This window comes from Acanthopagrus latus, chromosome 17 (assembly GCF_904848185.1).
Source record: "Acanthopagrus latus isolate v.2019 chromosome 17, fAcaLat1.1, whole genome shotgun sequence".
NCBI classification, from domain to species: domain Eukaryota; kingdom Metazoa; phylum Chordata; class Actinopteri; order Spariformes; family Sparidae; genus Acanthopagrus; species Acanthopagrus latus.
Genome location: NC_051055.1, coordinates 4,935,870 through 4,961,508, shown reverse-complemented (window position 1 = coordinate 4,961,508; position 25,639 = coordinate 4,935,870). Strand labels below are relative to the sequence as shown.

Below are 25,639 nucleotides of genomic sequence, written 5' to 3'. Positions count from 1 at the left end.
TTGAATAGATGCCACTTGTAATAAACTGTCAAAAGGTTTTCAACACATTAACGAGGCTCAACCTGTTTTAAACAGGCAGCTGTTTTCATTAAAGAAACGTCTGTAAACTGACTGTACACTATCTGCCCAGCACCAAACAGCAGACGGACAGTTATGTGCTTGCTGCTAAACATGGTGGAGCATTCACCAGCTGAAGAGCCAGATGCATTTCTCAGGGGTTTCATGGAAACCAAAACAGAAAGACTGAAGATGTTGATATCAGGCCTGGATTAATCAGGCTGTCAGATACACACCATCATAACATTATAATGGCTTGTGGCCCAGCGACAGAGCGGCATGAACTAGTGACGACTCATTAATTACTGAATCTAAAATATGTTTTGAGAATGCTGCTGCCACTGGCTTGTTATTAAAGAGCTCATTGTGGACTACTCAGTAACTATTCAGTATGATATTTCACTTTATTGCAATGTACAGAAAAATTCACATATTATAAATTAACTATATAGTCCTGAATTCCTTACTCTCTCCTCAGTAACTACTCACATCTTTGTGTACCTCATTGTAAGGCGTTACCATAACTTTTTGGCGATGACAAATGTTTCAACAAATGCAAATGAATATCCCAATGAATTCATTTCATACTAAAGAAATGACTTGCCAGTATAGCAGACAGGAATACATTGACAGTTTTCATAGTCAATTTTTGGTTTACTTTAACTTTGTAGTCTGATGTTTTGAAAAGCTGCTATTGAGTTGAGACTGCATCACATGAGAATATGGTGATTTGAAGATACCTAATCTGTCCATTTACTCCGCATGGTGCTGCACATCCAACTTTCAACACATTTTGTCTTCTATAAAATGTAGCTATGCTGGGCCACTAATTGGATAGTCTGGCAGTGGGGTGTCGACTGGATCCCTTTTTGCCCTTTTTTTTTTTTCTTTAAAAAGAAAAAATATTATTAGTGTGTCTCTGTCTGTTTTCTCTTTATAAGTCTCCAAACAGGACTCAACAGTCGGAGACATGTACCACTGATAAGGCAGGAAACAATAACCCCCGCTGGGCCTGGCCTGTAATCCAGGCTGGACTTGGGTGAAATGTTGTGTTCATTTTTCACACCACAGTGAACAAAACTCACCAAAGTTGGCCACAGATATTTAGATATACCAATGGAAATGCAATATTAGTGTGATTTGAAAACAAAAAACAAAATATTAAATAAAGCTGTTTTTATAGGAGGGGAATACAATTCTTTACCCAAAAACCTACACTTGGCTCCCAGGGTTTTTTTTTTTTTTTTTTTACCAAGATGGAGAATTTTTAAGGTCAAACAACTTGTGCCAGCTGTCTTTTGAATATCCATGTCCCTTTACTTTTCAGAGTTCAGACATCTGAGAGAAAATGGGAAGGTGGTGGGCCATCTTGAACAGGATTCCGGTGAAAGTTTCAGTCAACCATCTCACCTCAGATTTTGTTATGACAGGCTGGATATGAAACACATGATGAGTGTGTATAAATGATGATCATGCCATATGATCTGTTGTTCTCAGACTTTCTCAGAAGCTGTAGGCTACAGTAAATTAATCACTGAAATTATAATGAATTACTGAATAAATGTGTTATTTATTTTCGTGTCATAATATCTTTTGTGATGACTCTGGGTGCACAGCGCCGCATCACGGTCATCGGAACACTGTGAGCAGAGGTCAGAGGTTGTTGACGCTCAAAACTACCGTAACGGCTGGAAGAAATGCACATCAAAATAAAGTGCAGCGGGCCTGACCGGGTTTTTCGCAAGCGGCGGCCCTTTGACCGCGGTCATCCTTCTGCTGCCTGCTGTGAGTTCACACCGCGCAGCCCCAACTTCGATCTACCAACTTAGAGTTTAGGATGACATCATTTATAATTGTCATTCTACTGACTGTTGAAACCATGGTGTCAGGCCACGGGGACGTTTATACGAACCACTGGGCAGTGCGGATTACAGGTGGTCGGGAACAAGCGGACAAAATCGCAGCGAAATATGGATATAGAAACCTGGGACAGGTAAGAGCGCGGCATTTCAGTTCTGCAGATGTAGTATTACTGCTCTGCATCAATGTCTCCTGTTTACTTTGATATGAAGTGATGATCACTGTTTACAGCTGTGAACCCCTATTTGAATGCTATCCAAACTGGATGTTAGTTAAGGATTTGAGAATTCAGTTGACCTAACCCTTTGTGACACTCACACACTACACAAAGAGGATTAATCACTTTCTAATATATAGAAAATGTATGTATTTTTTAAATAACTAATGGCTTTATTAATAGTTAACATCTTATTTATAGCTAGGAAGAACAGCAACACATTAGTAAGAATAACCTTTGAGTTGCCAGCATGAGCAAAAACCTGTGGCCTAGTAGTTATTGTAGTGGTCTTGGTGTTTATCCAATAGGACAATTAATTTGTCTGAGATTGCACAATTTTGTACGTCAGGAAGATTTTCTAAACTGTGAAACACAAACATTTATTAATACGTCAGTACCTGTAACTGCCAAATAATTACCTGTAGTGTGTTTTCATTACTTTGAAATCTCAGAACTTAATGGCACAAGAACTCAGACAATAAATGAAAGCAGCTCCAGGTGGAATTGGAATACCATATGCTACAAAATAACATGGTTTCAAAAAGGAAATCAATACAAAAAAAGTCAAAACATGTTCTGCATACACTACAATCCTTTTATAGTCAGTTGCTACGTGAATGTATATGTACTCGAAATATCATTTTGGGGTAATTGCTGTTATGTTCTGTGATCTCTAAATGAACACTCAACAACATTTCGAATGCAACACTTATTATTATTATTTTTTTATCTCTTTTAACAAGTTGAAGTGAAGGATTTTGCTCTCAAGCAAATCCAAGAGTGATGCATTTCTGTTCAGGCTATACAAACACTCCATTTATGTTTGTATAGCCTGCTTTTTGTCCACTTGGATGTTTACCTTGATAGGACCCTGTGGCTCAAAATGTTGCATCATGAAGGATTTCTGGAGGTTGCAAAATGTACGGACAACTTTCCCGTCTCTGTTGTATACTGCTTGTGGGAACGAATGAGCACATTATTACATTATTTACTTAAAAGTGTTCTGTAACCTATTGTAAATTATTCATTAACATTAATACAACTAAAAACTATAATTTACCACTTATCCTCTTAACACTTCATAAACCTCATCACAGGTTGCCATGAAAGTGGTCCAAAAATCCTCTTCTTTTAGAAACAAAAAAAGTACTCAGTGCTAAAATGAGAATAAGATAAGCTATTGGTGGTTGAAGGAGGTAGGGCGAGAGTGAAGACAGATGTAGTAAGAGGAATGAGCAAACTGGATTCTGAGTGCAGAGAATCCTGCTCACATTTTTGGTGCAAAATCAAGTTAGAACAAGCATATTTATAAAGTGACATCAAATACTATAGACAGATGGCCCTGATGTGTTTGAATAAAGAAAGCTTGTTTGGAATCAAGGTTGAGTTTTTATTTTCAAAAGTCAGCCCATGTAAAAGCCATTTAGATAAAGGTTGTATAGAGTCTTGGAATATTTTTAGAATAGTTTATTCATGCCTGTCTTCAGTTGAACTGTTTGACTTTTCTTAATGTTGGATGTGTTTGCTCAGATAGGAAGCCTGGAGGATCACTACCATTTCCATCATAGCAAAGTAGTTCGCAGAGCTGCTTTCTCTCTGAAGGGTCCCCACAGCTTCATCCATATGGATCAGAAGGTGAGACTCATTCAAGTCATAATGTACATCAGAGGATACACAGTCACATGAACACATGTTCCTCTGGTTTAAAGCTTTCAAAGCAGACCTGATAACCCTAGAATTAGTTTGGAGCAAAACGCTGGCAGTAATTTCCATGTTTCTCTCATCACTGTATTTCTTTTCATTTAATTAGTTTACACAGTGCTGTGAAAATGCTGCACACCTAGTGAAAATACAAAGATGCTGTCAGGTTACAACCAACATTCAACATTCACATTCAGCAATTTCTCTTTTAATAAATAAAGGGCAAGAGCCAAGCACCATTCCTAACCCATTTGATGTAAGAAGAAATAGCTATATATATATATATATATATATATATATATATATATATATATATATATATATATATATATATATATATATATATATATATATATATAAACATAAAACTTTTCTTGTATATTTGTATGAAATGTGAAATGTTAGCAAATACGTATTTCGTGTTTCGAGCCACATTTCTGCAAAGTATAACATGAGCATTTATATATGTATGCATACGTGTGTGTGTGTGTGTGTGTGTATAAAACTGATTCGTGGTGCTTTTGCTGCAGGTGGACTGGGCCCAGCAGCAGGTAGTAAAACCGAGAGTAAAGAGGCAAACCCAAAATGACCCAAGCCTTTTTCATTTCAATGACCCTAAATGGTCCAACATGTGGTACATTGTAAGTGTAGTACACCGAGTCATTCTTTACTCACATTTTGACGACACAAGATGTCGGTGATGTTTGATGTCTACCATCTATGTTTATCTTCAGCACTGCAATGATAAGAGCAGCCACTGTCACTCAGAGATGAACATCCTGGCTGCCTGGCAGAGGGGCTACACTGGTAAGAATGTGGTGGTCACCATATTGGATGACGGCATTGAGAGGAACCACCCCGATCTGGCTCAGAACTATGTATGATGCTATCCATCCAACCATCTCCATCTGCACAGGGCAATACACACTGTCTTTTTCATAAACTTTGTGACTGTGAGCAGTTCTCTCAATTTCTCCTCGTCATTTCCTTTATTATTTCTGCAGGATCATCTGGCAAGTTATGATGTCAATGGAAATGACCATGACCCTACACCACGTTATGACCCCCGCAATGAAAACATGTAAGAATACCATCAATGTCTCATTCTTGCCATAGTCAACTTAAATCTATTCTGCATTTCCTCCAGATATCCCTCTGTCCTTCAATCATGTCTATTTTCACGAACAAGGCAAGTGCCGACTGCAAGAATAGCTTCTGATGAGCTCCAGACCAACTTTAAAACTATCCAGAGGTGCTAAGGTCAACAGTGTGATTCAAACAATGTGCTTGTTTGATCATCTAACAGCATCTCAAAGCTCTTTTTGACAAGAGAGTCCAACACATACAAATAGAAAAAACACGAGCAAAAGAATACATTTATTTGACCACACATTTTGGAGAGGTTCTTCAAATACACACAACACGGCCAAATACGTGGACAGAACACATAATACTCCCATTCAATGATGGGATGGAATGGGATGCAAGAGAAAAAACATTGTGAGATGGACAGGAGGTTAGTGTGGCACCAGCAGTACTGTGGGTGCTGCTCCAGACCGTTGTGGTGAAGAGGGAGCTGAGCCAGGGGCGAAGAATAGAGCCGCTAGTAGGGCAAGTAGGGGATCTGTTTTGGTCCACGGATTTGCCGCCTCGGAGGGTACACTTATTTCTGCCTCACCTGCTATCTAAAAACGAGGCGTCAATGTGCCGGCCTCTGCATGAGATGGGCGGAGGTGTTGATGACCTGCACTGTTGTGCGACCCACAGCCGGGGAGTTTTAAAACCAAGAAAGAGCTGATCACAGCAGTCAGTCCACATTTCATGCAAGTGCAAGGTAAAGCTCTTATTTTGAAGCCAAATTCGTTCACTGTTCACTGCCCAACTTCGAACTTCACGTCACGTCACTTGTTTACGCCTACGTGGCGTCGGTGGCAGCTTTTAGAAAAGGAGGAATATTAAGCCTCCATTTTAGAAAGACAGGCCGGCACATTGCCGATCCCAGATAAGCAGAAGATAATGGATAGATTTTCCTGCCACTTGCTTTTTTCCTGCCATGTGCTTGCTCATGGGAAATGTTGGGTCCCTTTAAATGAATTAATCAAGGAGTGTGGTTTGGACCTGCTCAATTTGGACTTTTGTGGTGAATTGGCACTATACAAATAAAGATTGATTGATTGACTGATAGATTGATTTATTGGTTAGATTAGTTAGATGGCGAAGAATGTTTCACTTACTTCTTAAACTTTCACATTCATGTTGTGACTTTTACATCTGTGTTCTGACTTTAACGTCCATATTGTGACTTTAACATCTATATTGTGTCTTTAACATTCATACTGTGACTTTCACTTTTATATTGTGACGGTTGCAGTCTTGATTTAGCTTTTGTATTTTTGTCGTGGCTTTTGCATTTAGTTCGATCCTTCTGGGCCACCCGAGTGTGGATCTGTGTACAGCTACAAACTGTGGATTTGAGCAAAATTGTGACGGATACAATATTGTTAAAAAGTAAGCTATATCGAGTAGCTGGTTTTTATTTACTTATGCCTTGTTCAGACTGCCAGCTCAAGTGTGTTGAAGGTGATGATAAGGCAATTTTTTGTTGTTTGATGTAAGTATTCCACTACAGTATCCAAAGGCACTCCTTTCTGTAAAAGGTAAAGAAAGGGATTGTTTCTCCCTGTGAATAATGATTCTCCGACTGAGCCAATTTCGGTACAATTAAGCTCTTTCCACATGTTACTGATCTGTCACATGAATGATCTACAAAGTGAGTGTTGCTGTGGTTTATAAAATAAGTAGTATTATTTACACTGGTCAGGTTATTATATTTCAGCTATACTTCCAAGAATCGTTATCAGTAATGTGTGTGTGTCACAGCTGTATGTCAGGTTTTCCTTTCTGTGCTTTCATGTAGACATGGAACTCGGTGTGCAGGTGAAGTTGCAGCAGTGGCCAATAACTCCCATTGCATCGTTGGGATTGCCTACAATGCTCACATTGGTGGTACTGTTTTCCATCTTTTTTTCAGTACTTATTACTATACTGTGTTGTTTGTCACATGTGTTTGAGTCCCTAGCGTAGATTTTTAGCCAAACTAGCAGTGTGGCTCTGGGTCTTGGCAGTATCAGTCCGTCTGTATCTTGGTGTGCCACCAGCAGTCAGAGGTTCATTTATCCAGTAATCTACTCCATGAATCAGCACAAAATATGGTTGAAGATTATAGATCCTGGACTTTGTTGATTTTACTATTCTTCTGGTGTAAATTTAAATTTCCCACCAATGGTGTAGCATTGTTAAATAAGATGATCATTATACCTGCTAAACATTAGGATGATAACATTGTTACTGCTAGCATGTTACTATGCTTAATACATAATCGTTTAGCTCAGAAAGGAAGACTCTGTGTGTTTTGCCAGCAGTAATTTTCTATATTTTGTGTGCTGGTATCCACAGACACTAAGAGAAACCAAACTCTCATCAAACTATGAAACAAGGCAGTGCTGAGCCAAAATGAACCATGCTGCTGTTCATTGTCTATTTATCTCCTATTTTTTTTTCAGAAACATATTTTAGCATACTTTTTAGATGTAATAGCATTTTGATTTGCACCAGCTTGTAGCTTTTGTGTTTCCTCTTTCAAAACGGCCTCCTAGCCAAAACTAAGCACCACCCAGCTCGTAATTTTGATTAGAAGTGTTAGTTGGGGGTCACTTGACGCAAATGTTGGAGTAACAGCTCACCACCTCAGCTCCTGCAGCTTGATACAGTTTTTCGATGTAACTTCAGACATACAAAAAACACTGGGCAAAAGTGGGACACCTGCAACAGATTCAAGAATGCCAAACACCCACAGGAAGATCACCCACATTAAAAGACGCTCAGTCGCCTGTAAAGAAGCAGCAATATTTCTTCTTGGCTAAACAGCAACTTAAGGACAGAGGAATCAGAAACTTGAGAGGCCACTATCTGCTATAATGATGAAGAAATGAATGATACTTATTCTTCATGCAGCTTTATGCCTTACAATTCAACAAATAGTCACAGTATGATATGCGGGAGTTCTTCACAAAAGTAGAGTTACCACAAATTACAACCAGCAAAGATAAGCTTTATGTAAACCATTGACTCAGAGTGTAATTAAGAACTATATTCAATTACTTCCTAATATCAAACCACCAGGCCCTGATGGTTTCTGTGCAGAATTTTACGACTAAACAGCTTAGTGTAGGTCTTTTTTTGCACCAAATAAATGATATGATAGAACTTATCACATCATTTATTTGGTGCAAAAAAAAGACCTAAGTGAAGATACAGTTTTCTTAGTCTTCCTGCCAAATGTGGTGGCTTAATGGCTCCATCATTTTCATTGTACTAATTTGCTGCACAGTTTAAATATCTCGTGGAAAGGTTCATACGGGAATCTAACTCTGCTTGGCTCAGTTGTGAATCTGCCTCTTTAGATGGAATCCCTCTGTTATATATTTCGTCTTCAGATTTTATAATGGGTGTATTGTGTGAGCTAGGGTGGGTCACATGAATGCTAGAGTGGGAAGAAACTGGAAAAACTATCAAAGCTCATTCAACCTTTTACTTTTCAGCCTTTCAGCCTTTTCAGCTTTTGGAAAATTCAGCTTTTGAAAGATTTAGCTTTTTCAGCAAAAGCTTTCCCATTCATTCTCATGGGGAAATTTTCAACTTTGGTTCTGCTTCTACTTCATCTAACATTCAGCTAGATAAACTGTTCAGCTACCAAAATCTTCAGCTTTTTATGCCTTTTCAGCCTATTACTATTTAGTTTTTCAACTTTGAAATTTTCAACTTTGGTTCAGTTACTGCTTCAGTGGTATAGTGCACTGCATTATAGTTTTATGCATTACGGGCTTCACAAATCAAATGCAGGAAATGCAAAGTTTCATGTTGCAATTGTTATGGCATTGGTTGCTTGTGAGGTCAAATTCAAGCAAGGTTCTTGCTTGTGGTGGTGATGGTGTCCTAACCACTTCAGCACGCAGCTTCTGACCTAATGTTGTGGGTGGCTAATATTCATGTAAAGTAAAAAAAAAAAAAAAATAGTATTGTTGAACTGTAAGATGTAACCTCTCTATAATATAGTCCTTTTCGGTATTTATTAAACCAAATGATAGAATGATGCAATGCATACTTTTATTTTTTTTTAAGGGTGTTCGCTTTCAGTTCTCTGCAGGGTAGACAACAACTTTACTACAGAAATTGGTGGAAACAGCATTTTACAGTGTCAACTGGACCCAAGAGGTGCTAATTCGCCATGTTGATGTGTTTTCTGAAACATCATAAATAATATTGCTCCAGGACCACTTGAATTTACCAGTCATGGTGTTGTGATCTCAAAGCTTTGCGACTCGAAAAAGAGACCAGAAATATGTGAACATGGGAGAAACTGGCCTTTCTAACATGCAATTAATGTTCTGAAATGGTCTCTTTTTTAAGCCAAACATCTTAAAAGTAGTAGTAAAAGTAGTTTTGATGTCTTAACCTAACCAAACTGCAACAGAAAACTGAAAAGATTAATTGAGATAATAGATAGTAAGGAGGATAATAAGTAAGCGTTAAAATAAGTCAAAAATATGTTACAAACAGGATGCAAACCATCACCTCCTGGGTGAGAGTACAGTATACAGCACACTGAGCCAACAGCTTGCTTGCAGCGTGGACTTTTTCATCACCAATGAGCAACACCAATATGGACATATCAATTAAACAGCTAATGATACATTAATTATACACTTTTGAGTCATGTAAAATACAGCACAGTATCGTATTTTAGCCTTACATTCATTCCATTTAAAGGAAGTGTGATGTGCTGTCTTTAATGTTACCCTGGACACAGGCATTCGAATGCTGGATGGTGATGTGACTGATATAGTCGAGGCGAAGTCCCTGGGAATCCGACCTGACTACATTGACATCTACAGTGCCAGCTGGGGCCCAAAAGATGATGGAAAGACAGTGGATGGCCCAGGGCCACTTACTAAGCAGGCTTTTGAGCAGGGCATCAAGAAGGTTTGATCAGTCAAAAAGACAACACAAAACTTCTCTGAGCAGAATTCTCTTAAAATGATTGACTTCCTTTTTTTTATGTCACAAAGGGTCGCAAAGGCCTGGGATCCATTTTTGTTTGGGCATCCGGAAACGGTGGTCAGCAGGGTGATCACTGTTCATGTGATGGTTACACCAGCAGTATCTACACTATATCCATCTCCAGCACCACAGAGAATGGAAACAAGCCCTGGTACCTGGAGATGTGCAGTTCCATCATGGCCACAACCTACAGCAGTGGAGAGTTTGACGAAAGGAAGATAGTGAGTACTGGGTAAATGGCAATTTCATCAACTGTTTCTCTAACAGCTGTGTAAAATATATTTCAAAATATGACAATTAAAAAACAAATATTTGAACACCACGGACAAGTTTAATCCAGTACAATGTGACACTAACACACGGCGAAATTTGTAAAAAATAGATCGATATAAAACTATAGGGGAGGACATAACCGCTAACTGCTGCCTGCTATACTCTTGGCTGTGGCTGTCTTTGGCTGTAGCAACCAACTGTAAGCAAGTAGTTCGGTACACGTAATGGAGCTGTGGCCTAAGTAGTTCACATGAGTCTGCCCACACTATGCCTCTGGGGACAAGAGAAACAGGGCTTGAAGATAGGTGATACAGTTTGGAGGTGATTTACAGGACTATGACTCTTGGGTTGAGAAGAAATGGCAGGCGGGGACGGGAGAGGCATACAGCGATGGAGAAGAGAGAGAAATGCTGTGTCTCAATTCAGGGTCTGCATCCTTCGGAGGTCACATTTGAAGGCCAATTATGTCACAATGCTGCACAAAGGCTGTCCCAGTTCAAAGGCTCCTCCAAATGCAGCCCACGAATGCGCCTTCTTCGCCCTCTTTTTGGAGGATGCACTGCTACTATCCTTTGTGGCCTCACATATCCCAAGATTCTTTGCACGACCGAAAAAGACTCAGATTAAAAAATTAGGTAACAATCGACTCTTTGAAGCTTGGCGTCCAACCAGAAATAACAAATAACCTGTGACCGTGACGGTATGCACAGTTGTTTTCCTGGATTAAATAAGCCACGTCACAGCTATGAGTCATATGAGCGTTCATGTTATGCTTACTGAATTGAGCAACCACTCTCAGTATCCTGCTGTAACCTCTTAATAAAATGAAAAACAAAATATATGAGGGCATGAGGCCAGCATGTACAAAGGTTGTTGTATGGTTTAATGTGGCCCAGTCCCACATGAAGCTACTCCCTGTAAATACTATGCTTTGGCTTGTGTCAAACTAACCAGAGTGGCCAAACAGCCAGGCCTTCTTGTAGAGAGGATCCCACACACAGACCTTCTCCCATCTATTGTACATTTTTGCATGAAGCACTGCAGTGTTTCCTATTCTGTTTAATGACTGATTATGCCCTTTGAACAAAGAGAGAGCATGATAGAGACAAATCAGGTCATTGCACACAAATGTTAGTTTTGCTTCTAGTCTTATGATGCCCATTTTATAGAATGACAACTCTTAAGTCAACATGTTTCCTGCACCATGGCAAATGTTAATTGCTCTTGTCACACAGCACACAATTCAGCTTCCGTGGCAAGTGAAAATGACATTGTGGACACACCAGTTGTTACTGATGTCATGGTTTGTGATTTGATCTTTGTGTTGTGTGCTGGTTTGTCTTATGTCCTGTTTCTTCGCCCTCTTGTGTCTCCTGTGTCTTTCCCCCTTCCTCCTTGCGTGTTTGTCTCCCTCTGTCTGTCAGTATTGTTTCCTTCATGCTTTCTCCTCTGTGCCTTCCCCTCATGATCTCACCTGTCCTCCTCTCCCCCCACCTGTTCCTCGTTCCCTCATCAGTGTGTCTGTGCCTTGGTTCCTCATGTGCTCTTTGTCAGTTCGTTGTTGGTGTTTGTGTGATGTCCCCCTCGAGTTCCTTGTGTCTCTGGTTTTGGTATGTTTTGGGATTTTGATTTCTGTTTTCCTTTTTCTTTGTTTGATTTGCTACTTTGCCCTTTTCCCTTTTTACTAGTTTGTATAACTAGCTCCCTTGGTTTGTTTGCATTCAGCTTTTTGTCTGCATTTGGGTCCACCTCCAGTTTCCCTCACCTCCTGATAACTGACCTGACAGGGCAAAACTAAAGGGGAAAAAAAAGCTAACATGACCATGGTAGCATACTGAATAACACTGTGAAATAAAGATGTAACTCTAGCGTTCAGAATTAGATTAATATAAGTAAAACAGCTTTACAAAAATAACCCCTTACCCTCCTCCCCTGCAGGCTATGTTAGTGCAGACCTGCCAATAATTTTCTGATATGTTGAAACACCATCAATGTGAAAAAGAGATTGCAATGTCTTATTTATGTATTTTAACTTAAAAGATACAGGCTTTATTAAAGTGACTCACTCCTTTAAGGCTGTCATAACCCCACCCTGAATACTAACACATTGTACTTAATAGACACATTTTTTTAAAGATGATGCAACCCGTCAGCAGACTTGAATATTTATCAGCTGTCCAAGCAGGTCTTCTCAACATGAACCTCAGTAATTCTTATCAGAGAATGAAATGAAATTTTCCCTAAGATTTAATTCAATAACTGTGAAATGTAGCTATATTTATTCATGTCTGACTGGCGGATGCCAGCAGTTGTTGGAATTATTTATACTGATAAATGAGATATAATACTATATATATTCCTCAGCATTTTAACATAAAGCCAGTCTGGTAGAGAACTTACCCAGCCATTAACATCACCACATTAACATATGATTTTCCCAGCTTCTTCTGGAAAAACGTCTTCCACCACTCTGAAATCCACTTAAAAAGAAGTTAAAAAACATAAGAGTGGCCAGTTGGTATTTTAAAACTGGCTGGATTAGAAAATGGATTGATCCTCTCTTTTACATTAATTGTTTGTAATATGTTTTGTGGAAAAAGTATACCCAGAGGGCTGGTGAGTCAAGGTCCATTGGCACCAGTTCAGGCCCAGGTCCCATATCTATGATAGCTTGCGGCTTATGTGCTGTTGTAGTTTCTTTTGTGTTGTGTGAATAAATGACTGAAAAACACAGTCAAAGAGAGAAGTTGTTCACTACTTATTTTCCACAACTTCTTCAATAAACTCTAAACTGAAATAGAATAAGACACATTAAACAGGACTGAATGCTGCTGAATGCTGCTTCTTTGTGATTAGTTTTAACTTTGCAAAAGCAGATTGTTCAGACCTTCTGAAAGCTTTGTGATGCTCTCCACAGTTCAATTTATATGCATGTGTAACGTGCTATATTGTCTGATCATTATGCTGTCAAATGAAAGGTTATTTCGTTAGACAACCAATGAAATACTGAATTAATAATAAGAGGAAATCTATACATCTAATTTGATGCACTAAATCATACTATGTTTGTGATCCCTTGCAGGTAACCACTGACCTCCGGCAGCGCTGCACTGATGGTCACACTGGCACGTCTGTCTCTGCTCCCATTGTGTCTGGAATCATAGCTCTTGCCCTGGAGGCGAAGTCAGTCAAATGCTTAGAACTCTCACAATCACTCACTGTCCATCAGTACATCTGTCTAGGTCTTCTGCTGACATCCAACCTAAGGGTGCTGTGGCAAGACAATCTGTATCTGTAGATACTGCGTAGTTACACAGCCGAAAATATCATTGTTTCTCCAAACAGTTTTTTTTATTGCCAGGGTCCCTGATTTGGTTCTGAAAATGCGAAGTGTCTTCAGTTATCACAAAATGTGAAAAAAAAGAAAAGGAAAGAAAAGTGATGCTGAGACTCCTCTCAGGGGAAGCTAAGTAGAGCAGTTTCTACGCTCAAGGCTTTCCTCTGGTACTCATACCATTGTTGATGTCCCCGGTGCAGTCCCTATTGACTTTAGACAATCTGTGTCCTTGTTTTCTTGAAAATGACTTGATGTGGGCATGGGGTCCTTACATTTGTATCCACCCACAGTCCTATATCCAAGTTTGTTAAACAAGTGAGTCGACACTTACGGTCAGCCTAGATAATTTTTATGAACGGTCCTCAAAATTGAAGGACTATTTAGTAACAGGGACAGAATCTTCCTCCAGAGAGAAGCCTGTTGGATACAGACTGGACTGAAAAGGCAAACATGGTGTGGGGTGTAAACACAGATATAAAATAGAATAAAAGTCTTTACATTTATCTTTATGTCCATGGTTACACACATACTGATACTTTAATCCTATTCAAAATGTTACATAGAGTACATTAGACCTGTTTGCCAAGACTGTTAAAGAAAGAGTTAATTTAGACAGCATTTTGCCTTTATACACTGAATAACGGGCCCCAGTGCTAGCAGACAGTGCTGTGCGGCTCCAGTGCTTTTAACACAATCCAGCGCCACATTTATATATCAGTATTTAACCGTGGCTCAATTTACCCTGACCCCGTGTTCATACAACCTCCATAACCCTCCTAATCGTAACACCGTTAAAGGGGTAATTCTTTCTCAGGTTGTGACTGTTGCAAAGTATAATGTAGAATAAGCAGCAAGGATATAAGAAGGCAGCCACTGCATCATGCATCAACACACAAACATGATTATACAAAGTTTCAAATAACACTAAGGCCTGTAGGGGGGAGTATTAAGCCTGTCAGTCTAAAACATCTGCCTGTCTCTTTGCAGTTGTTGTTGTGAGTGAAATAAAGTAAAGATTCTTGTTGGAACAGTATTTATTACTTATTACTTATTTTTATTGCACTAAGTTTACTTACCAGAGATGATGTCCTGTCTCTGCAAGACGTCACATCATCCCTTTACCCATAAAATGGCTCACAAAGTTACAGTTTCATTACATTAATGGCCACTGTTGTGTGTAGTCAGATTGAATTCAGGGGCTACTTTTAGCTGCAGTTTGTCATTGACAACATTGGAGAGATATTTCAGGCTTTGGATACTCACACAATATTGTCAGTATGATACATTCATAGTTGATTTGAGTCTTTTCATGGGATTTGCAGACAAAAAGAAAAATTTAGACATTTAAAATCAGTTGTGCGTTGCCTCTTGCTTAATTTGCTGCCCTCATGTCTGAATGTCGTCAAATGCTTTAGTTGACTTGTGGAGTGTCTGCCAAAAACATGGTCATCTCATCAGACATGGTGGAATAAAATAAATGTTTTGTTATCATTAGAATGAAATGTCAAATAGCGCTAACAAAGATAAAGGTAATTAGTCGCTCTGTTTGGCCAAATGAGACTAGTAGTGTCTTTGTTCTCTGCAGCTTTTTGCTGACATGGAGGGATGTACAACATCTTCTTGTGAAAACATCCAGACCAGCCCATCTGAAAGCTGATGACTGGAAGACCAATGCTGTTGGACTCAGAGGCACACTGCATTCTTCTTTTATCTTTCAAAAACACTGAAGCCTTAGATAATATAACAAACACAATTACTCTCTTCAGATTGTTCACTGCTTTGTAACTGACTTGATTTGACTTAATGTATGTGTTTTTCTCAGTCAGCCACCTGTATGGCTTTGGCCTGGTGGATGCAGAGGCCATGGTGCTGGAGGCTAGAGAGTGGAGGACTGTTCCTCCTCAGCACACCTGCAGTCAGATGCGTGAGCGACGCTCGAGGTGAGGTGAACTGCAGGCCGGTGTGGTATGTAGCTGACTGGCTATTAAACCATGCCAAAAACAAAGGGGAAAAAATATGACAAGGCAGATCCCAGTCTCAGCTTCACCAGTGCAACAATGGATAATGAAGAGAGACCACAGTGTGTTGTGTATCTGCTGATATTAACTTCTAACAGTATGAAGATGCCTGATGCAGTGTCACTTTTAATGCTTCCACTGCAAAGATACCGTGTTCCTTATTATTATTTTTTTTTCACATCTTAACTCGTTTGTTTCCTTGTAAAAAGTGTTCATTTGTACCAATCCTTCTGCTTCTGTGTCTAAAGTGTGTCTTACCTGCCAACATGTAGCAGCTGTTTGAACGCACTGATTCCATAGATTTCACCGCTTACACTCAATTTATGAAAAAAGACAACATTTTATTGATGCTAAACAAATCTGATACATACAGTAAACAGTAACCAATGTAGTCTGTGTCTTTTTCTGTGATTAATACAAGGTCTGAACAGGCTCCTACAGGGAACTAAACATCAACGCAGTTATGCCAGTGCTTACATGAAGACAAATCACGATATACAGTTGACATACAAATTTACAAAATAATATGGAGGTCTTGATTGCACATTTCTCTCAAACTTCCTTACTATTGTTGTTGGAGTTTGTTCCGGGACTGCTGCTGTCCCGCACTTACATCCTGACATACTGCCCACATTGCTCACGTGCGTTACTGCAGCTTTCAGGTGAAACATGGGAGAGTAATCTATTCTGCCAGTGATCATATGTTGGATAATACTTATGCTTCTGGCTGTCCCAGGTATATCCATGCAGGTCAAAGTCTGAACAGCAGCATAACTACCTCTGCGTGTTCAGAAGAACCTGAGCAGCAGGTGGTTTACTTGGAGCATGTGGTGGTCAAGGCCCTGATTGTCCACCCACGACGAGGAGACCTGGAGGTCAACCTCATATCTCCGTCTGGAACAAGATCACAACTGCTAGCCAAGAGGTGAGAGCTGCACTGTACAAACCAATGCACTCAGCAGTTCCGACTGCATCTGAAGCCCATGTTGGCTTTCTATTAAAGGGTCAGTTCTGCAGTATTCTGCAGCATTGTTGTAAGAAACTCTGTCAAATTTTGAAGTTAGGTTTCAATCTACCTATGTGGAATTTATTAACGTCACTCTCGACGCTCTGCTAAACTGAGCGTGCCATATGCTTCCAGGCCATGATGAAGTAACAACAAATATATACTCTGTTTTTACCTAATTACCTAATTAACTCCTAAGTAATTTCTTTTTAAAAAAGCTTTGTTATAACTTTCAGACCAAATATTTGCGTTGCATACGCAAATTAGATTGCAGGATTGTAACATTTTTATCCGCACCCAGCACATTTCAATATCTGGAGCTTTAAGCACCGCCTGAAGCTGACTGGTGCCCAGTACTCAGCTGCAGAGCCCCAGTCGATATGTCTTTGGAGTTTCTTAATAGGCTTGTTAAACTCAATAAATAGTGTCGCGAGGGGGGTTTACAGAGGAAAACTAAAGGATGGACCCACTTGCAGATTGAGACAGGAGGCAGGATCATGGAGAACAAAAAGGTGAGCTTTATTAAAACAAAAGCTGCATACAAAAAACAAACCAAGGGAGCTAGTTCCAAAAACTAGTAAAAAGGCAAAGTACCAAAACAAACTCAGTGGTAAGAAATCAAAATCCAAAAAACACATACCACAGGGAAACAAGGAAGACAGAGGAAGGAACTCGGAGAAGACATCAGACACCACAGAGACATCAGGCAGAAGTAATGACCCAAGGGAGCACTGTGAGGGCCACGTTCTTTGACTTCTCCAGTGATTTCAATACCATCATGCCAGCTCTACTGGGTGACAAGCTGACGGCGATGCTGGTGGATACCCCCCCTTCTGTCCTGGATTGTGGATTACTTCACTGGCCGACCACAGTATGTGCGCTTGCGGCACTGTGTGTCAGATGCAGTGGTCAGCAACACCGGGGCCCCACAAGGGACTGTCCTCTCCAGACAGTCTTGCCATCTTCACAAGTTTTCTGATGACTCTGCTGTCATCGGATGTATCAGCAAGGGTGAGGAGGCTGAATACAGAGCTGTGGTGGATAACTTTGTCACATGGTGTGAGCTGAACCCCCTGCAGCTCAGGACAACAAATTTATAATGCTACAACCATTTCACTGTGTGTTGTATATATTTCCAGATTGTCTGCTTTATTATTTTATTATTTATTTTATAGTCTACTTTAATATTTCATTTAATTTCATTTTATTGTCTATTTTAGTATTTTATTTGTATCTTTATCTTTATCTCTTGTTTCTATTCATGCTGTATTTCTATTTCTACTTTGCTCGGAGCATTGGAACAAAAACAGTTTCTCCCCGGGATTAATAAAGTATTCTGATTCTGATAATCCTTCCATTAGCCGACTGTTTCAGTCAGCATTCTCATTGTGCCTACTATCTGCCAGACCTGAGTTTGCTTCCAGCTACACTTTTTATTTCTTTCAGCAGCACTATCTGTGCTATGTACATTTATTGTCAGTTTCTTTCAAGGTTAGTTGCGTAGGTAGATGCAGCTGCTGGGAGCTTTACATTTGGCAAAATATCTGTTTCTTAGCTGTTATTTGGGGCTTCATTGCTGAAATAAGAATTACCTGTGACAGAAATTCGTCCATCAGCAGTGGAAAAAGAAGCAACGGTTTTGGATTTAGAGCCCGCAGTATCTTTCAACATCCAATTTGACTGGCCAGGCCAACCAGATTCAAGGCTTCTCCGGGCTGATTTCTGGTCACAGGACTCTGAAATGGAACTCAGGCTGGCCAAGCTATGGGAAATCATAGCCTGTTGTGTCTGCGTCCTTGCAGAGACCTGTCTTTACCACAACATTAAATGTATATACAGTATGTATATGAATAACTGTATACCTGTTCTATGTTTGTGTAGCATAAAGGAGTTCAAACACTTTAATTTTAGTATGCAATTCAGTGTTGTTTAATGACTAATAAATAACCCTGAACATTTAAACTTAACCTCTGTCAGTCATATTTCACCTTATTTTTATGTTTATAGGTTGTTTGACAGTTCCAACGAGGGTTTCAGGAACTGGGAGTTCATGACAGTTCATTTCTGGGGGGAGAGGGCAGAGGGCACATGGACTTTAGAGGTTATTGACTCACTGTCAAAGCTACGCAATCCTGAGGTGCTGGGTAAGGCTAAAAAATTGTATGCATGCTCAGGCACACATATGTATTTAGACTTACAGTTGTAGCTGTCCTTATCCAGGGCAAACTATGAAAACCATAGTCAATATCAACATTATTATTGTTGTTGTTGCTTGGCCCAGGCAATCTCAAAGAATGGAGACTGATCCTCTATGGCACATCTCACAGTCCTTACCATCCCAGCAGTGGTCTGCACTCCCATTCAACAATGTTGGATATACAGGCCCCAGAGGAGATCCTGGGGGAGCCAGAGATGGAGGAGAAGGAGGAAGATGAGTACAGTGGTGAGAGAATCACACGTTCACATAGAAACCGAGATTATAAGTGTATTCTATGGCTATTATTTAAAAACAATTTTCAACACAGAATTAATTAAATCTAATAAAAATGTGTCTGACAATAGTTTAAGCACTCGATTATCATGAACAAAAAAGATATACATTACACACATAAAATTTAAGATGTACAAAGATTGATGGTTGGTAACATGTAAACATTTATTTTCTGTAAAATTAAATACATATATATTCAAAAACAATACATTTTTAAACTCTTTCATTTTCATGTAGAGCACAGTCAGGCAAGAACATTTATGAGTTTAGGCAGCTGTTACACTTCTGTGGTGTTTGATTAAGGACCATGCCACAATGACTGTGGAGTCCAGGGCTGTGATGGACCAAATGCTGACCACTGCCGCAGCTGTGTCCATTTCAGTTTAGGCAGCATGAGAAGTGACAGGTAAGAGTTGAAAGAAGGAAACTGTGGAATGTAATTATATGTCATATATAGTTAATATAGTTAATACAATTAATAATTTAATTTTCAGTGAATTTACTCCGATATAGATGATTAGCCATCATCACTTTTGAGCTCAAAATATTTTGGTTGTGAAGCTCCATGACCAGTTCATTTTCTGAGATACAACATGTAAGCTAACTCTCCATGCACATTTGATTTTAGAGACTGTGTGAGCCACTGTCCACTGGGATACTATGAGGACATAGCGTCTCGTCGCTGTAGACACTGTCATAGAGGCTGTGAGAGATGTGTTGGCCAATCAGCTGGCGACTGTCTCTCTTGTCGAAGGGGAATTTACCTTGACACACTCAACTCCAGCTGCAGTGATAACTGCCCCCCAGGGTACTTTGGTGATGACAGTAAGTCTACATCCACAGTCTACTTTTATTAGAGATTCAGTATGTATGAATTGTCCACCTGTTGAATTGATGCTCAAAGCAAATAGAGGTCAGTAAATGACCACAGTCACTGCTAACTGCTGCTAAATGTAGCAGCCAATAGCTAGTAAGCTTAATTGGCAGGGCAGCTAAAGCGGTCTGGACTATGAACTTGGGACACCGGGGAAGCGTTTGTGTTAACATGGCTAGCAGGGGATCTTTGGACTGTATACTATGCAACATACAGAACAACATATGAAAACTGTTATTTATTCACATTCTGTTTATAATTTTAGATCACCTTTAAATGTTCAGCTAAAATTTGGGGGGGTTGCCCTTTATTTACCATAAGCTTATGCAGTATATTGTCAGCGTTCTTGCTGATTGGTTGCCTGGATGTTACATACATGCACACACACAAATTACAACCTTTCTCGTCCCAAAACACTGTCCCTCATAAAACATAGTGTAAACACAACACATGCAAGGGGCAGCAAAGAGGGTGGGTTAGGTCCTGTGAACTTGCCTTTTTTCAAAGTCTCCCTGTGAGCTAGATGGGAGATGGGAGTAAAGATGTGACACAGACCATCCCCACCAAGTGGAGGAAACTTTCAAAGAAAGTCTATGCAATATTCAAACTAGGTGGAAAGGTACGTATTTAATGGGTTTCGGCCATGGCTGTGGTAAAATGGCTTGCTAGCGCCCCCAGGGTAAATTTTGTACACATGTGTATCATACTGAGACCTACAAAAAAAAGTCTCTGGTGTCATGATCTAAACCCAACAGCAAGTCTGCCATCTTGAACTCAATCTACCGCTTTAACCCGATCGACTTCAAATCTTGTCATTTTTTGGCAATCTTAACACCTTTGTTGTGCAAATGTTTTAAAAGCTTGAGTTTTTCATTGGTGGAATTGGTCGTGGTTTGTGCAGCAATTGTCACTGATCAGCCACAAAACAGGAAGTTGCTATAATTAAACTGATATTTGGTCAAATTTGCACAAAGCTTCCTGTTTTGTAACAGTTACAGCTGTAGCGCCCCTACTGGTAGGAGGAAATCACATTTTTTAAACAGTAATGAACTCGTGGATGACCAGCTCTGTTTCAAACATGGTAAGAAAATACTGAAGACCTTGATGATGCTGCATTATGAAGCTTATGTAGTGGCACAAAGATCGATGATCTGCCATGAAACAATGAGCTGTATGTAAGTAAGTAACATGGTTGAATCTGTCCCAAAACTCCCCCAAACTTCTTGTTTGATTATAGTCCTGAACATGTTAGCGTGCCAATATTCACTCAGAGTCATAGCGCCACCTAGTGGCACTTAGAAATGAAATTTGTCTATGTATTCCTCCATGCAGGTTGACCAAATCCACACTAAGGTTTGCCAGAAATGCCTAAAGACCTTGACGATGGTACACTGTAAAGATTGTAAGTTCTCACTGGATGCCATTGCCGGATCAAGCCTTATTCTCTACGACCAGAAAGTTGTTACAACTTCACTGTAAATGGTCCAATCTTCCCCAATTTTACATATTTCATCACAGTCCTGCCTATAAAACTTGTCGCTACGCCACCTACTGTGACAATCATCATATGATTTACATACAGTTTTCCTGGTGAGCGCTATTCTTTTGTTTTATTTGTGCGTTCTCTAGCCATATTGGACACAGGAAGTCACACTGATCTCTTTTGAGTGGTTGACGCACATGCACAGAAAAGCGCAGGGGACCCGTTGATCACTTGCTTGCAGTTTCGATTGGGGTTATGTTTCCTTGAGGACTGGTATCAAATTGTCTGAAGCCCACTGCTGATTTGTTGATTCCGAATTGGTTTGCTGATCATATTCAAAAAATCACAGTAGCAGTAGATATAGAAATGGCAGTTATTGTTGTGGTCAATGTTGGATGCCACCTTTTAAAAGAAACTTTCTGTGTTGCATTCTCTTTTGGAAAACAATGATTATCTTTTTTATAATTGTGTTATTTAAAAACGCCTTAATTCATTTCCATTTTTTAATTTTTTAATTCATTTATTTATTTTTACCATAAGTCACGCTATGAAGCAATCTTTTTATAAATGACTCCTTGTTTTATTTTAGGCATTGTACTTAGCGTTTTTACTGGTGATAATGACGGTAGTGTTAATCATAAACAATGTTGTGTTAATTAAGGATCATGCCACAGTGGCTGTGTAGACCAGGGCTGTGCTGGACCAGATGCCGACCACTTCCTCAGTTGTGTCCATTTCAGTATAGGCAGCTTGAAAAGTGACAGTCTTATCTCCCTCTCAGTGGTGCCAAAAAAAAGATGGGAAATAAGGTTTATTACATTAGATTACATTATCTTTATTACAAGACGATCTTGTCCCGAGCACAGATAAGACACATGGCAGACCTGAAGATGATATCAAGGCAGTTTCATGCAGCATCACTATATCAGCTAAGAGTCCCGCCTATGTTAACGGGGTACTATCTGTAGTTAAAAACTAACGTGAGAAGTGTACCTAGAAACGCAAATGAGTTGAGTCAAGTGCAGCCAAGATGTACCAGATAGAGCAGACACATCTTTAGACACTCCAGCGTACACTGCGGTCACTACTTCAGCTTACAAAGTTTAAGCACAACTATAATGATAACAGTTATAATACTTTTATTGATTAAGCTCATATACTGTGTAGTTTGTGGCTAACTAAAGGGCATGTTTCACAAGTTTTGTATGTTAGTTTTTTTATTGTATGTTATTTTCTGTACATAAATGCATGTAAACTGTAAAGAAAATCCAGGACCCTGAATTTGTTATTTTCATCACTATGTTAATGCTTGTATATTCTGTCTTGCCAGATCAGAGACAGTGTGTGAAGTGTCATGAAACTTGTATGAGTTGCCTGGAGTATGCAGACAGATGCACTGCCTGCAAAGAAGGCTATGGGTATGTAAAGACAGCCACACCCAGGACACACTGCTTGGCTCAAAAAATGAGAAGCAAGAGGCAGTGTGTCCTGAGCACTTGACTGCCATTTCTGTTTAAACTTTGTTTTAAAATTACGTCTTATAATTCAGTTGTGGGGTGTTGATTATAGTCTGGCTGGGATCACATGCATTCCTAAATGCACCACCGGAACCTTCTTCAATCTGGAAGAGATGACGTGCAGCTCATGCCATTCCTCTTGTAGGACGTGTACAGGTCAGTGTGCTTGTCTGGTATATGCAGTTTCAACACAGCAGCAGCAGTAACAAAACCTCTCAGCTGTAAGTCAAATGAGGATTTGAATCTTCTATTTGGTTTAGCAGACAAAGTTGAAAGCACTCAGGCATAGAAGTCAATATATTTTGGTCTTTTTAAAAATGATTTGTGTGCTTCTGATAATGGGTTGTAAAGTGACGTGGAGGTTTTCATCCTGCATGCCACTGAGTTTCATGATGGCTTCCCAGGGCCAGGTAAGGAGGAGTGTATCCAGTGTGCTGAGGGCCACCTGCAGCAGGAGTGGAGGTGTGTGCAGACATGTACTCCTGGCTACTACTCTGGAGAGGCAGCAGGAGCCCCTCATAAGATGTGTCACAGGTGAGTGATTCAGTCTGACAGATAGCCCTGGTTCAACCCTGCATTACATGAAAATGTTTTTCCTCACATCCTGCCAGTAAATATTCAAGTATTACGTCAGCCAGCCAGCCAGCCAGTCAGTCTGTGTGATGTTTCTCATTTGAAATTATACAAACTGCTGTAAAATGTCAATCTTGGCTGGTCAGTTACATTTGACTTATGCTGACATTTTCTGGTGCAGAGGCAGAATGAACCATGTCATATAATTTTATCTCAGTAAATAGTAAAAGTAATGATAATTTTGCTGCTTGAGTCCCCTAATGCAGCTCTCTTTCTCTTTTTGTGTTGCTTTTTTTTGTTTTGTTTTTTTGTTTTTTCGTCTCTCCAGGTGTGAGGAAAACTGTCTGAGCTGCAGTGGCCCTGGAACAACTTGCACCAAATGCAAAGAGGGTTATAGTCTCGTCAGCAGGACTTGTATTGTGAACGCGTCATGTAATAATGGTGAGTTTGAAATCGTAACCCACATCTCACAACCCACCCACAAGTGCTGTATCATAAGCAACTGGACTTGTTTCAGTTCCTTGAAGACGTTTCACCTCTCACCCAAGAGGCTTCTTCAGTTCTAACTAACTGGAGGGGAGTTACAGACTTTAACTTGGGAGTGTAATTGTTATAAGGACACGTGTGAGCTCTGAGCTCTGAGTCGTTAGGGCCACTTGTGGGTTGTGGACCCAACCGGCCTTCATGTGGGTTGCTGGGGCTATCTGAGCGCAGCCGTCCCAGGAGGGAACTCAATACATGGAATGAAAACCTCCAGCCACAGCGGCCCTTTACTGGATCAGCTTGAGACCACTGTAGTACAGCATTGCAGGTGGTGATAAGTAATGTCGTAGGCCACCTCCTCTGCTCAATGATGGTCGTTCCAGTTGGACATAGATGGATTATTTGACTCCCCTTCAAAACATCTGTCTTCTCTGGCCAAGATGTGTACATTGTTGTCCTCAAAAGAATGACTTTTCTCCTTCAGAGTAGACAGCAGAGTCTTGACCTGAGGAGTTGGCCCTCCTGTGTTGCGCCATTCGTTCATGGAGAGGTTATTTTGTCTCCCAGATATACAAATCTGTACAGTCCTGGCTGTATTGAACAGCATAAACTACATCACTGTGTTTATGCCTGGGTGTTTTGGATGGGCAAGTTTCTGCCTTAACGTGTTGGTTTGTTTGAAGTGAACCTGAATATGATGTTGAAGATCCTATTGAGTTTCTCGGATGTTCCCACAGCAACATAAGGAATGATGATGTTGTATGTTTTTCAGTGTCCTCCTCTCTGTCTGCTTTGGAATTTTTAGAGGTTTTGGCAAAGGTCCAGTTTTTCTAGTAGCCCTAGCAACCCACATGAGGCCAGTTGGGTCAACGGCCCACAAGAAACTGAAACAAGTCCAGTTCCCTATGATAGCACAGAATCATGTTCTTATGCTCAGTCTTTATTTAGTAATGATGATTCTCTTCCTCTGTTCTTCTATGTCAGCTCACGAGGTGTTCTGTGAGATGGTCAGATCCAACCGTCTATGTGAAAAGAAGCTTTACCGTCAGTTCTGCTGTCGTACCTGTCTGATGAACGGATGAGAAGCCGACCTCGTCCTGACACCTCCTTCTCTCTTACTCTTAATCTGCTAAACTGATTTGGTCAAAGCTGTGTCAGTTACAAACATTAAAAGGTAATAAAATGTCTTTTAATTTGTACGTAAAAACAAGGGTATTTAACTTAAGCTCTGCAGTTTTATTTTGGTAGTTGCTAAAGGCAGGTATACAGATAGATCTTTTTTAAAACAGGCATTTTTAAACTGAAGTCTATGGAATGTGTACGCACGTTCAGCACAGAATCAATAGTGGTTTGAACATGTACAAGACTGAATAATAATAAATGTGCTTTTTCAACAATGGCAAGTACTAAAGATAGTCAAGAATTGAGCTGGCACTTATTTCTTGTTTATCAAATTCAAACTTGTATTACAATTTAATTGTCTAAACTCAGAGTTTTATTTTCCATTTGAATGACTTTTCATTTTAGGTATATTTTCACCTCAGTTAAATTGTGAATAATAAACCACAATGCACTTTTTTAAAGACAGGACTGACACTCCAGACCAGGTGTTCCTGTTATAATTTAGGT

The 25,639-nt window shown here is 39.8% G+C and overlaps 1 protein-coding gene across 3 annotated transcripts; it reads left to right on the top strand.

Moving 5' to 3' along the window:
- The first annotated feature begins 1,825 nt into the window (after positions 1-1,825).
- pcsk6 (proprotein convertase subtilisin/kexin type 6) lies at positions 1,826-25,433 on the top strand. 3 transcript variants are annotated; one of them, XM_037074495.1, is made up of 21 exons: positions 1,828-2,050; positions 3,665-3,769; positions 4,366-4,476; positions 4,570-4,713; positions 4,840-4,916; positions 6,753-6,841; positions 9,705-9,877; positions 9,964-10,176; positions 13,311-13,411; positions 15,151-15,254; positions 15,388-15,505; positions 16,320-16,508; positions 18,597-18,733; positions 18,871-19,032; positions 19,384-19,486; positions 19,709-19,905; positions 22,768-22,855; positions 23,007-23,110; positions 23,359-23,488; positions 23,856-23,968; positions 24,995-25,433. In XM_037074495.1, the coding sequence occupies exons 1-21, from the start codon at positions 1,895-1,897 to the stop codon at positions 25,090-25,092; spliced, it is 2,712 nt and encodes a 903-aa protein (XP_036930390.1). In that variant the 5' UTR covers positions 1,828-1,894; the 3' UTR covers positions 25,093-25,433. The 3 variants fall into 3 exon arrangements, 2 of the variants coding, with proteins under 2 accessions (XP_036930390.1, XP_036930391.1); XM_037074496.1 differs by having other exon boundaries at positions 1,947-2,050; positions 3,669-3,769; XR_005070675.1 differs by lacking the exons at positions 23,007-23,110; positions 23,359-23,488; positions 23,856-23,968; positions 24,995-25,433 and adding an exon at positions 21,287-21,356 and having other exon boundaries at positions 1,826-2,050; positions 22,768-22,821.
- The last annotated feature ends 206 nt before the right edge of the window (positions 25,434-25,639 follow it).